Source organism: Geotrypetes seraphini, chromosome 4 (genome assembly GCF_902459505.1).
Source record: "Geotrypetes seraphini chromosome 4, aGeoSer1.1, whole genome shotgun sequence".
In the NCBI taxonomy this organism is placed as follows: domain Eukaryota; kingdom Metazoa; phylum Chordata; class Amphibia; order Gymnophiona; family Dermophiidae; genus Geotrypetes; species Geotrypetes seraphini.
In genome coordinates, this window is record NC_047087.1 from 141609230 (window position 1) to 141623434 (window position 14205).

The window sequence follows — 14205 nt, forward strand, 5'->3', positions numbered from 1 at the left end:
GCAGCTTTTCTGATTGGGGAGAGCTCTTATTTGCCGGCTCCAGAACGAAGGTGAGTTGTGAGTGTGGGGCCGTTACTGCAGCGGCGCAAGGTGGAGAGCAGAGAGGCTGTGGTGACGCACTCTCGCCTAGCGCTGGAGGAACGGAGATCGGCGGCTGGCTGCGGTCCCGGCTTGTGGAGGCGATCGGCGGCTGGTGACGTATAAGCGCATGCGCACTCCTGCGACCACAGACCTACTGATCACGGAAGCACGCAAATAGGAGTGCTCATGCGCGACTAGCCTTTTATTATATAGGATAGTATTCCTGGGATGTGCAAAAGGGCTGTTGACACTACAGACAGTACAGAATACTGCTGTTAGGGTGATCTTTTCAATCTCTAAATATGACAGAATTACATCATGTACTATTAAATTACATTGGTTGCCAATACATGCAAGATTAATTTTAAGCTTTGTGTGACAGTTTTTAATTATGATCAAGGACCATTGTAACTGCTGGAACTACTCTTCTTATCAGTAGGTAGATCAGGACATGATTTAAGGAAGAAGTTTTACCTTCAATTGCCTTCTCCGAAACAAATTAGGTCACTTACGCAATGGAATGCATCTTTTTATTTTCAGGCATCATAAATCTGGAATGATGTACCATTTTTTATTAGATCAGACGTTCATTACACTGCTTTTAAAAACATTTTTATTTAAGAAATTTCTATCTGAAATTGATTATGATGTATGTTCGTTGCATTTTAAGGAATTTGGTAGTATAGTATGTTTAACTGGGTCTGTTTCCAGTAGCTGAATTTATTGTGTGATCCGCAATGAACTCATAAGGGCTTTGGCGGAATACTAATGGTAATATAATATAATGGCACTTGCTAGAAAGAGTGCACTATATGATCCTTTGGCGTACCTTCCAAACTATGTTCCAGGGAAACCTAGAATTTATACATAAGAACATAAGAATTGCCGCTGCTGGGCAGACCAGTGGTCCATCGTGCCCAGCAGTCCACTCCCGTGGTGGCCCTTAGGCCAAAGACCAGTGCCCTAATTGAGTCTAACCTTACCTGTGTATGTTCTGGTTCAGCAGGAACTTGTCTAACTTTGTCTCGATTCCCTGGAGGGTGGTTTCCACTATAACAGCTTCCAGAAGAGCGTTCCAGTTTTCCACCACTCTCTGGGTGAAGAAGAACTTCCTTACATTTGTATGGAATCTATCCCCTTTTAACTTTAGAGAGTGCCCTCTCTCTATCTTGGAGAGGGTGAACAACCTGTCCTTATCTACTAAGTCTATTCCCTTCATTATCTTGAATGTTTTGATCATGTCCCCTCTGTCTCCTCTTTTCAAGGGAGAAGAGGCCTAGTTTCTCTAATCTCTCACTGTACGGTAACTCCTCCAGCCCCTTAACCATTTTAGTCACTCTTCACTGGATCCTTTTGAGTAGTACTGTGTCCCCCTTCATCTACAGTGACCAGTGCTGGAAGCAGTATTCCAGGTGGGGGTGTACCATGGCCTGGTACAGCGGCATGATAACCTTCTCTGATCTGTTTGTGATCCCCTTCTTAATCATTCCTAGCATTCTGTTCGCCCTTTTTACTGCCACCGCACATTGCGCGGACAGCTTCATTGACTTGTCGACCAGTACTCCCAAGTCTATTTCCTGGGCGGTCTCTCTGAGTACCGCACTGGACATCCTGTATTCGTGAATGTGGGGATGGTGGGGTGGGAGTGTGTTTATGAATGAGTTGATGGTTCTTAGTACACTGATGGCTAAGAACTGATGTGTGAGGGCGCATTGCTGGGAAACTGACTTTTGGATAGTACAGAGAAGAGTAGCTGATGGTGACCTAATTGAAGTTTTTTATCTCTGCTGATTTGTAACATGCTGCATTCTTATCTTTTGTATTGTTTTCTATTATGTTTCTCTTTGCATTGGAATGTTATTGTTTCCTTGTAATGTTGTTCAAAAAATAAATTACGAGGGTAAATCAAAGAGTAAAGCAAATAAATTTAATGGCTTTAATAGAAGTAACTGTGAGCAATTGAGCATATCACTTTTCCACACAATCCCCATGTAAGACGACACATTTGTTGTATCGTTCAACTAGCTTCTGCATTCCTGCAGAGAAGTTTTTTCTCTGCTCCTGAAGCCGGTTGAACACTGCTTCCTTTACTTCATCAGCTTTGTCTTTTGCTCTCTAGGTCGCAGTGATGCACCCATGTCTCGTCGCCAGTGGCCGTTCTCTCCAGAATACTCAGACCTTCATACTGTCTCAGGAACTGGGTCACAACCTCCACACGCTGTTGTTTGTGCAGATCAGTAAGCTATTTGGGAAACCCATTGTGCACAGACTTTCCTGTATCCCAAGTCATCATGCATTCTGGCAAATGCAGATCCATAGCTGATATCCAAATTTGCAGTCAGTTGAGACACTGTTATCAGTCAGTCTTCTCTAATCAAGGCATCAGCTCTATCAATGTGCTCTTGTGTATGTGATGTTGATGTGTGACCAGAACAACCTTCGTTGGTTAAACCTGTTCTTCCTGCTTTAAAACTTTTTACCCACTCATAAACCTTTAATTGATTCATAGTGCTATGTCCATACTGAGTCAATATCCGATGGTGAATTTCCACAAGTTTCACTCCCTCTACCCAAAGAAAGCGCACTACTGCATGTTATTCTTCGATGGTGCAATCTTGCAATGGCGCGTCAATGTTTCTGACCTCGTGGCTGCTACATGACTAAAGGCCAAGTGCAGCACTGTGCGTGGATGAACTATCAAAAAGGCAATGTATGAGTACATATGTTTCATATCACTAGCTCTGTTCCAGTTATCGCATAATTTAACAATTGCCTTTAATTTTTAATTCGCCCTTGTAATTAATTAATTAATTAATTTTATTTATTTAAAAATGTATACACCACATAAAAACTACGTGGTTTACAAAATTACATGCATACATATTTAAAAATGCTAAACACGTTTCAACAAGACAAACACAATAAAACATTAACTAAAAGATGAGTAGGAGAGCAAAAGGATAGGTCCACATGGGCTGGGCGGATAGAACAGACTGAAAAAGGTGTGCACTTTGATTAATGGGTGGCTTGCTCAAAAAAGCTTCTTTGGCTTTTCTAGCCTCTGGGAGAGCTATTCTATCCATGATGCTGTCATATGATGTCACTAGCGTGTGGCTGGCTCATTCTGCTTGTCCATGGAGCAGGGTGTGAACCACCATATTTGGTAGTGAGGAATGAAGGCAGACAGTAGCAGCTGAATCAGGGAGCAAGACCCAACAGTTAAGCAGCATCTGGCCCAACAGACCTGTGAGTCTCACATCAATAGTAGAAACATAGAAACATAGAAAGATGACGGCAGATAAGGGCTATAGCCCATCTAGTCTGCCCACACTGTTGACCCACCCTTTTAAGTCTACTGACCCCCCTTGATTATAGTTATACTGCCATTCTATTGACCCGCTCTTTCAGGTCTATACCCCACTGACCCTATTCTTTTGCTTGACCCTCGTAGGGATCCCACATAGGTATCCCATTTGTTCTTGAAGTCTGGGATGCTGCTGGCTTTGATCACCTGCACTGGAAGCTTGTTCCAATGCTCAATCACTCTTTCCGTGAAGAAGTACTTCCTGGTGTCTCCACAAAACTTCCCTCCCCTGAGTTTGAGTGGATGTCCTCTTGTTGTCGAGGGTCCTTTGAGAAGAAAGATATCTTCCACCTCGACACGTCCCGTAATGTACTTAAATGTCTCAATCATGTCTCCCCTCTCCCTACGTTCTTCGAGAGTGTAGAGCTGCAATTTGTTCAGTCTTTCTTCGTACGAATGACCCTTTAGCCCCAAGACCATCCTGGTGGCCATCCGCTGAACCGACTCAATTCTGAGCACATCTTTACGATAGTGCGGCCTCCAGAATTGCACACAGTATTCCAGATGAGGTCTCACCATGGCTCTGTACAACGGCATTATGACTTCAGGTTTCCTGCTGACGAAGCTTCTCTTGATACAACCTATCATCTGCCGTGCCTTACATGAAGCCTTCTCCACTTGAGTGGCAGTTTTCATGTCTGCACTGATGATTACTCCTAAATCTCGTTCTGCTGTAGTTTTGGATAAGGTTTCTCCATTCAAGGTGTAAGCTCTGCATGGAATTCCGTTTACGAGATGCATGATCTTACATTTCTTGGCATTGAAGCCCAACTGCCAGGTCGAGGACCAACTTTCTAATGTACGCAGGTCATGCACCATAGTATCCTGTAAATTGCCGTCTCTTACTATATTGCATAGTTTGGCGTCATCAGCGAATAACATAGTATGTATGTAAACTTATGGAGACGTATATATGTATGGAGACGTTGATCAAACACAGATTGGATATTATTCTGGATGACGAGAGGCTGAGGGATCCCCAACAGCATGGATTTACGAAGGGAAGGTCTTGTCAATCCAATCTGATAAGCTTTTTTGGACTGGGTAATGAAACAACTAGATAGGGGAGAATCCCTGGATACAGTGTATTTAGACTTCAGTAAAGCCTTTGATAGTGTCCCACACTGTAGGTTATTGAACAAAATGAATACAATGGGACTAGGAGAAACATTGACTGCTTGGGTTAAAGACTGGCTCAGTGGTAGACTTCAGAGGGTGGTGGTAAATGGTACTCCCTCAGAAACGTTGGAAATGACCAGTGGAGTGCCGGAGGGCTCGGTCTTGGGTCCGATACTATTTAATATCTTTGTATGAGACCTGCCCCAAGGACTTCGAGGTAAGATTACATTATTTGCCGATAACGCTAAGCTATGCAACGTAGTGGACAGCGCAACCGTTCCTGACACTATGAGGCAGGACCTACTTTTACTGGAAAAATGGTCAAATACTTGGCAACTGAGTTTTAATGCCAAAAAGTGTAAGGTTATGCACCTTGGTAACGGTAACCCCTGCAAAACATACACCCTGAATGGTGAAACCTTAAGAAGAACTGTCGTAGAACGGGACCTGGGTGTAATCATTAGTGAAGATATGAAGACTACCAATTAAGTGGAGAAAGCTTCAACCAAGGCTAGACAAATGCTGGGTTGCATCCGAAGAAGTTTTGTCAGCCGAAAGCCTGAAGTTATAATGCCGTTGTACAAGTCCATGGTGAGACCTCCTCTGGAGTACTGTGTTCAGTATTGGAGGCCACATTATCAAAAGGATGTGAAGAGAATGGAATCGGTTCAGCGAATGGCCACTAAGATGGTCTCAGGACTCAAGGATCTCCTATATGAAGAACGTCTAAGCAGGCTGCAGTTATATTCTCTCGAGGAACACAGAGAGAGGGGAGACATGATAGAGACGTTCAAATATCTTACAGGCCGTGCTGAGGTGGAGAAAGATATCTTTTTCCTTGCAGGTCCCATGGCAACAAGAGGGCATCCACTCAAACTCAAGGATGGGAGACTTCATTGCGACATCAGGAAGTACTTCTTCACCGAAAGGTCTTCCACGTCAGGTAGTCGAAGCCAGTAACGTGCTCGACTTCAAGAGATGATGGGATAAACATGTGGGTTCACTCCGGGGAAATACTTAGGAGGAGGGTTCTTTTAAAGGGAGGGTTTTTTGAGTGGGCAGACTTGTTGGGCCGTCAGCCCTTTTCTGCCATCATACTCTATGTATCTAACAGTGATTTGAAGGCCTTGTACCATCAGCAAAGCAGGCCAGCTGCATTTCATTGCCCCGATGTACTCTGCAACACAGATGCATCTTCTCTGGGCATAGGTCACAGAGAAGGTCAGCAAAACTCCAAGTCCCCTTAGTCAAAGACTGTGGAAGAGGGTTCTCTGGGGCTTAGTGTCATGTCCTTACCAGAAGCGTAGCCAGGTTTTGGAATTAGGGGACCAGACAATGTAAAAAAACATAGGCGCTAGCACATGCAGATTTATAAAAATCGCATAGGCACCGTTTTGTTTGGGAGTTCATTTGGGGAAGCAGCCACTCCCCTTACACCCAACTTAGCTACGCCTCTGGTCCTCATCTTCCTCAGAAAGGGGTTCTTTTTCTCCATTCTAAAGACATTTTCAGCTGATCCTGTCTTTCAATCCAGACATGATCCTAAAAACAGAAAAGAAAATGGGCAAGAGACGAAGACGATAGTTGAAGAGAAGAGGTAAAATATAAGAGAACAGGAAGATCCGTTCACATGTCGGGAGGATAGAATAGACAGAGGAAATGGGTGGGGACCTTAAGGAGAGTTAATCTATCTACTGTGCCATCAGATGACATCATACGTGTGTGGCTGACTTTTCCTGCTTGTCTAAGGAGAAACAAGTTCTATAGAAGGAAATGTGTACAATGGCACAGGGCTTCACTGGAATAAAGCAATGAACTGGCTACACAGAAAGGAGTGTTCGCACTAGGACTAAATGGTAAATTACATGGTAACTTCAGAAGAAACATTATCCCTGATTTATTACCTTAGAGCAATGCAGTTGTTTATTGTTGCCAGTAGATAAGGTACATAAAACTTTGGTACAGATCTTATCTTGAGGTGCTCTTTCCCATACTCCACCAGTGTTTCACGCAACCTGCAAATGAATTGAAAGGGATACAATGAATGAGCAGCAGGATAGAGGCTAACAAGGTGAGGCTAGGGCCTTTACTCACCTGCAAAAAAAGGAATCAAACTCATGAACAGCCATGGAGATCATCTTATGCTGTAGTGAGTCTCCTATCAAGGAAGCTACCTGAATATTCTCATCTAGGATCTGTGGAGTAAAAGACAATGGAAGGATCCTATATTTCACTATGAATATACTCTTGACAGTGAATTACCTCTTCCTTTTCATATCATATGCCTTAAAAAAAATTAATTCTCTGCTGTAGCCATGAAGACAACACACTTCATTTTTTACTGCAAAATTTTGGAAAAGTGTTTGGACTCAAGCTGCAGAAATAAATGGACATTTCAATGACTGTTTTCCCAGTTTTGTTCTAAAATACTAAAAATGTCATGCAGAATAAGATTCATATAGCAAACAAAGTCATTCTCTGGGGATGATACAATTGTCACTTACTTGCATGATGATGGCTGGAAGGGTAGAATGGTAAAATCCTTCATGATCCATTTCTGGCTCCTGATCACGGTGCCAGTCACTAGACTCGGCCTCTAATGCCTTCTGCATCCATTCTGTCATGCTGGCCTGTGGAAGACACAAACCTCTCTTGGCCTCTATAGGAAATAATGTGAGCGACTGATATCCTGCAAGTGCAAGCTGAACTAGAAACACAGGCCAAGATTCATTTTAAAGTATGCGCTACAGTTTTCAAGATATTACATAGCTAGGCTCCACAGTACATGTCATTGATTATCTTTCCAGCTTACAACAGTATATCAAGAATGAGACACCTTATGATTTTGCATCTGCCATCAGTTAAAAGAACTAGATATACAAAGTTTTATCAGTCTTCTTATTTTTTTGTAGCAGTAAAGATGTGCAACAATACCTATGAAACTTAGATATCTAAGTGGTTACTTATTATTCTGGAAATTCTTGAAAACATGGTTATTTGAAATATATTTATCATAGGCTGTTGATAGACATCCTTTACTTAGAAGGGTTGTTTTTTTGTATTGTCTGAGCAGGAAGGAGTTACATTTAGAACATAAGAATTGCCATGCTGGGACAGACCGAAGGTCCATCAACCCAGTATCCTGTTTCCAACAGTGGCCAACCCAGGTTCCAAGTACCTAATTAGATCCCAAGTAGTAAAACATATTTTATGCTACTTATCCTAGGAATAAGCAGTGAATTTCCCCAAGCCATTTGAATAATGGCCTATGGACTTCTCTTTTAGGAAATTATCCAAACCTTTTTTTAAAAAATCCTGCTGAGCTAACTGATTTCACCACATTTTCTGGAAACAAATTCCAGAGTTTATTTACACATTGTGTGAAGAAATATTTTCTCCAGTTTGTTTTAAATCTACTACTTATTAACTTCATCGCATGCCTAGTATTTTTGGAAAGAGTAAACAAGCAAGTCACAGCTACCCTTTTTACTCTACTCAGTATTTTATAGACCTTTAGCATATCACCCTAGATGCCATCTCTTCACCATGCTGAAGACTTTACCTTTTCCTCATAGAGAAGTTGTCTCATTGTTTTATGCGCTTGGAGAAACTCCATAGAACAGCTTCTCAGACAACTGAGAACTTATGGTCCTGTGAGCCGATGTTGGGCAGGAAGGTATCAGTGCATGTGCGGTACACACAGTTTTCAAAAGACTTAAAGTGACAGTCAGCTTTTTGAGAATATACTGGCTGCTTGTCCTTGGATAACACTGGCTTCACCTACTGTAGCAGGCCTCGCTTACCCATTCTTACCCTAGCTGAGATTATATTCATATACTATTATTCTATGTTTATCTATATCATCCAACTCTGCATGAACCCTATGCTATCCATTAAAACATTTATTGTGTATTGTATTGGCATTGTACTATAGCTTACTATGCCATACTTTGGCTAAACGGGTTGAAAAAGCGACGGCGAAAGCTAGAAGGATAAGAGTGCATAGGGAGCTAGAAGGTTGAGTGCATAGGGAGAAGAAAAGCCAGTAGGAAAAAGGAGGTATTGTTGTCCCTGTATAAGACTCTGGTGAGACCTCATTTAGAATATTGTGTACAATTCTGGATGGAATCGGTCTAGAGGAAAGCGACTAAAATGGTTGGTGGTCTACATCATAAGATGTACAAGGACATACTCAAAGATCTCAATATGTATACATTGGAGAAAAGGTGGGAGAGGGGAGATATGATAAGATGTTTAAATACCTATGAAGCATAAATAGGCATGAGGCCAGTCTCTTTTAAATGAAAGGAAACTACAGAGTGAGAGGGCATGGGATGAAATTAAGAGGTGATAGGCTGAGGTATAATTTAAGGAAATACTTTCTTAAAGAAAGGGTGGTAGATGCATGGAATAGAGGTGGTGGAGACAAAGTGTGTTTGAATTCAAGAAAGCGTGGGAGAGGCATGTGGATTCTCTTATGGAGAGGAGATAATGGATGCTGCAGATGGGCAGACTGGATGGGCCATTTGGCATTTATCTGCCATTACGTTTCTATAAAATCAGTAGAGCCTTTCTATGTTTGTATTGTTATTTGAATATTTTTACTGTTGTAAATGTCTATTGTCTATATTTGACTTATTCTTGCTATACACTGCATTGAGTGAATTTCATCAAAAAGGAAGTAAATAAATTCAAATAAATAAATATTTCAAAAGGACAAAATATACAACTATTATAGTCCACAAAAAAAATGGGAGGGAGGATAATTTCACTAATCCATTAGAAAATGTACATGCAAGAAACCCCACAAATATCTCACAGCTGAAAGAATTCTACATTGAGGAGTAGGCCAATCTTTCCTTAGACCTTTGCCAAAGACTGGTGTAGATAGCTACAAGAAGCGTCTCACTGCAGTTATTTCAGCCAAAGGGGGTAACACTAGTTATTAGGGTGTAGGGTGTCCTAATTTATTCCTTAGTTAGAATATACATTTTTATGGATATCTTTTGTTTCATGAGTAAATCAAGGAAAAGTTTTGTTGTTTACCTGTACATCACTTTCTTTTCCAGAGATAAATTAAAAAAAAAAGATTTGACATCAATATGTGAACATTTCTTAAGAAAGAACTGAATATTTCATGGGGTGTCCTAATTTTTTCACAACTATGTTTTTAACAATTTAGCATAAGTATTAATTTGTGTATGCTAAAACCAGATATATTTGATATGTAAGTGTGTGCTTTAAAGATCAGTCCACTAGTTCACTGCCTCTGATTTTGTTTTTCTTGCAAAATAACAGAATCACCCCCTCTTTTGACGTTCCTCTGGTCAAACTGATCAGAAGTATACAGGGAAGCAATGTGGCTGTGTTTGCGCATGTATGGGAGACTCTCCCGGTACCATAATAATCATCCATGCTGTTGAAAATAAGTACAAATTGGGACAGAATGTATTTATTTAATAGCACCCTATTCTCCTACTTTATGCACAGAAAAAACTGTTCTTCTTTCCCTCTTTAACATAGTAGATGACAGCAGATAAAGACCCGAATGGTCCATCCAGTCTGCCCAACCTGATTCAATTTAAATTTTTTCTTCTTAGCTATTTCTGGGCAAGAATCCAAAGCTCTACCTGGTACTGTGCTTGGGTTCCAACTGCCAAAATCTCTGTCAAAACCTACTCCAGCCCATCTTCACCCTCCCATCCATTGAAGCCCTCTCCAGCCCATCCACCCCCAAATGGCCATATACAGACCGTTTAAGTCTGCCCAGTGCTGGCCTTAGTTCAATATTTAATATTATTTTCTGATTCTAGATCCTCTGTGTTCATCCCATGCTTCTTTGAACTCAGTCACCGTTTTCCTCTCCACCACCTCTCTCGGGAGCGCATTCCAGGCATCCACAACCCTCTCCGTAAAGTAGAATTTCCTAACATTGCTCTTGAATCTACCACCCCTCAACCTCAAATTATGTCCTCTGATTTTACCATTTTCCTTTTTCTGGAAAAGATTTTGTTCTACGTTAATACCCTTCAAGTATTTGAACGTCTGAATCTCCCCTGTCCCTTCTTTCCTCTAGGGAATACATATTCTTTTTTAAATAAATGAAAGATCAAGTTCATTGTTGACTGGAAAATTCATTAATCTTGGTTAATCTATTCAACAAACTAAAACAGTATTTAAGCTAATTACTGGTTGCCATTTAGGCATCCTATGCGAGGCTGTGATACTACTGACCACTGTGTGTCAAATGGCATCACCCCCACAGCATCTCAGTGGGATTAAGATCAGGGCTTTGACTCGGCCGCTCCAGGACTTTCCATTTCTTATTTTTCAGCCAGTCCTTGGTTGGATTTACTGGTATATTTTGTGTCACTGTCGTGGTGCAGGGTCCAGTTCCGCTTCAGCTTTAATTTTCTTACAGATGGTCTCACATGTTCCTCAAGCACCCTCTGATACACGATAGAATTCATGGTGGATTCTATGATGGTGAGCTGGCCAGGTCATGCTGCAGCAAAGAGCATCCCCAAACCATGACACTTCCACCACCATGCTTCATAGTTGGTATGAGGTTCTTTTCCTGGAATGCTGTATTTGGTGTACACCAAACATGTCCTTTTTTCTGGTGTCCAGATAATTCAATTTTAGACTCATCTGTCCATAGAACACTATTCCAGAAGTCTTGGTGTTTGTCTAAGTTCTCTCTGGCAAACTTCAGTCTAGCCTTGATGCTTCTCTTAGAGAGCAAAGGTTTCCTCCTTGCACACTCCCATGCAAGTTAAATTTGTGCAGTCTCTTTCAGATTGTAGGAGACATGCACTTTCACATCAACAGTAGCAAGAACATGCTGTAGGTCCCATGATGACACTTTAGGGATTTTGGAAGACTTCTTTTAACATCTTGTGGTCTGCTCTGGGGATCAACTTGCTTGGACGGCCAGACCTGGGCATGTTGGCAGTTGTTTGGAAAGTCCTCCACTTGTACACTATTTTCCGGACCGTGGTATGGCTAATGTCAAATTCATTTGATATCTTTTTAAATCCCTTATCAGACTTATAAGCTGCTACAATCTTCTTTCTGAAGACCTCAGACAGCTCTTTTGATCCCACCATAGTGTTCACTTTCACCACAGCAGTCATGAGCACATCAAACTAAATGTCTGAGGTTTAAGTATGGCAAATCTTCAAAATGCTGAGTAACGATGTTATAATCATGTGCACCTAATGTGATACATATGTGTGTGATTAGAGCCACTTTAAGTGGGAGGATAAGTGGGAGTGTCCTAATTTATTCCTCAGTTAGAATACACATTTTTATGGATATCTTTTGTTTCATGAGTAAATCAAGGAAAATTTTTGTTGTTTACCTGTGCATCACTTTCTTTTCCAGAGATACTGGTAAATTAAAAAAAAAGATTTGACATTGATATGTGAACATTTCTTAAGAAACAACTGAATATTTCATGGGGTGTCCTAATTTTTTCACATGACTGTAATTCTTTGTGCAGGAATTTTATTGAACATAGAAAATCTGGGCATTAAGGGAGCTGTTTGTTTTATTTATTATAGTGTATGCATGATGCAGATCATGTCTTTTTGGTTTTAATATAAGTTTGGGTTATTAAGAATGGTTTTATTGTAAGCTGCATAGGGTTTAGGCAGATAATAAATATTTAAAATAGATATAACCAATGTATAGAGGGTTGAGCTCTGCCAGAGAGCCTTCAGGAGGCCCATATTGTGTCTCTGCCAAAACCGGAGTGAGATCCTCTGTATCTGGCCACTTATAGGCCCATCTTGCTTCTTAACTACAAAACTAAGCTTCTAGCAAAAGTATTGGCTAATAGATTGATGCGGGTGTTGCCTAATTTGATACATGAGTCGCCGGTTGGTTTTGTAAAGGCTATATTGTTCGTAATATGCGGCAACTTATTGTGGCTATGGAGATGGCGGTTAGAGCTCACAGGCCTTCTCTTGTAGTTAGTTTTGATGCTAAGAAGGCCTTTGATCAGGTCTGCAGGGATTTCCTTTATGTGTTGCTTCATTCATATGGGTTTCAAGGCTATTTTGTGCAGGGCATTCAAACTCTTTATTGAAATTCTTGTGCTCATCTTTGGGTCAGTGGCCATCTCTCTGATTCCTTTCCTATTTGTAGAGGCACCAGGCAGGGCTGCCCCCTATTTCCTTTGCTTTTTATACTTACACTTGATCCACTTATCCAGGATATTTATGCCAATCTAGAAATTAAGGGGGTGCATTTGGGAGATCATGAATTTAAGATGGCTGCTTTCACAGATGATTTGCTGGTGCATCTGTTGGAACCCAGCTTTCTCTTGAGATTTTACTGGAGATTTTTTGAGAATATGGGGATTTTTCTGGTTTTAAGTTAAACTTGGATAAATCAGAAGCTATGTCTCTTATGAAGAACTTATGTAGGGAGTGGGCCCTTCCTTCCCACTTAGATGGGCAACAGACTCTTTTTGGTATTTGGGAATTTTGCTCCTGTGCCAGACTGCTGATTTGTATACTTTTGAATGGTACCAGGAGGCAGTTGGAGACTTGGACATCCCTCCCGTTATCACTTGCTGTCTGGATTAGTCTCTATAAGATGTCTATATTCCTTAAGTAGCTGTATTTGCTACAGGTGCTTCCTTTGAGACTGCGGATGGGGGATCCAGTTGGTTTATACAAACTGCTTCGCAAGTTTTGCTGGGCGGGTAGAAAACCTAAGCTCCCATTGTCCCAGTTATTTGGAGGTTGGGAGATAGGTGGGTTGGGACTACCTGGTCTTCAGACTTATAAAGATGCCTGCTTTAGAGCCATATTTGTGATTGATTGAAGGAGTCAAGACTATGGCTATTTATCTTTTGAATGGGCATTTTTGGCTCCTTATCATTTCACTTCTTTATTGCAGGCCCCGTTAAGCCTTTTTCCGCCCCATTTTAGATCCAGTTGGATGGTACAGCCCTTGCGGGATGCTTGGCAAATGCTGGTCCTCTGTTTGGGAGGTAACCCATGGGTCTCTGAACTTTTGCCTATTCGGGGGAATTTAGAATTCCCTCTGGGAATGGAGAACAAAGCTTTTTTATGGGAGCCCTCAGGGATCTCTCTTTTAGAACACTTGTTAGATCCTGAGGATGCGTTTCCTTCTTTTCAAGAATTTTCTCAGTGGGCTCTTCCGGGTTGGGACATTGTTTTGCCTTTCACCAACTTAAACACTATTTTATTTCCTTAGACTCTGTTGCAGTTGTCTTTCATTTAGCTGCTAAATTACAGGGCAGTTTTGATGCTATTACTCCTGATTGTCCTTCAATTTCGGGCCCTAGTTTCTAGTAGACCTCTAAAAAAAATTTTCTTCCTTAAAAGCTAGTTGGGAACACGATTTGGGAACTTCTGTAGCTCACTGGGATGTGGGGGCTAGTTTGCGAACCATACCTACTATTGTTTCAATGCCTCCTTAAGAGAATGTAGGTACTGCTTTATTAATCGGGTGTACATAACTCCGTCACAGCTCCATCACATGGGTTATTTAGTCAATGATTTGTGTATAAAGTGCTCTTTTGAGAGTGCTACCTTTATTCATGTTTTTTGGATCTGTCCGGGTGTGCGCCTCTTTTGGAAGCAGACATGTGCATATATGTGACA

At 41.2% G+C, this 14205-nt stretch overlaps 1 protein-coding gene across 3 annotated transcripts in view; it reads right to left on the reverse strand.

Moving 5' to 3' along the window:
• Window positions 1-14205, reverse strand: part of EXOC3L1 (exocyst complex component 3 like 1) — a 136868-nt gene that overhangs the window by 60659 nt on the left and 62004 nt on the right. For 2 of the 3 annotated variants that reach the window (XM_033942396.1, XM_033942399.1), the window contains exons 6-8: window positions 7069-7194; window positions 6659-6759; window positions 6469-6579 (exon numbers count right to left, since the gene is read on the reverse strand). In XM_033942396.1, coding sequence (XP_033798287.1) covers window positions 6469-6579; window positions 6659-6759; window positions 7069-7194 — 338 coding nt within the window. The remainder of the gene's footprint in view (window positions 1-6468; window positions 6580-6658; window positions 6760-7068; window positions 7195-14205) is intronic. The other variant, XM_033942398.1, reaches the window with a different exon arrangement.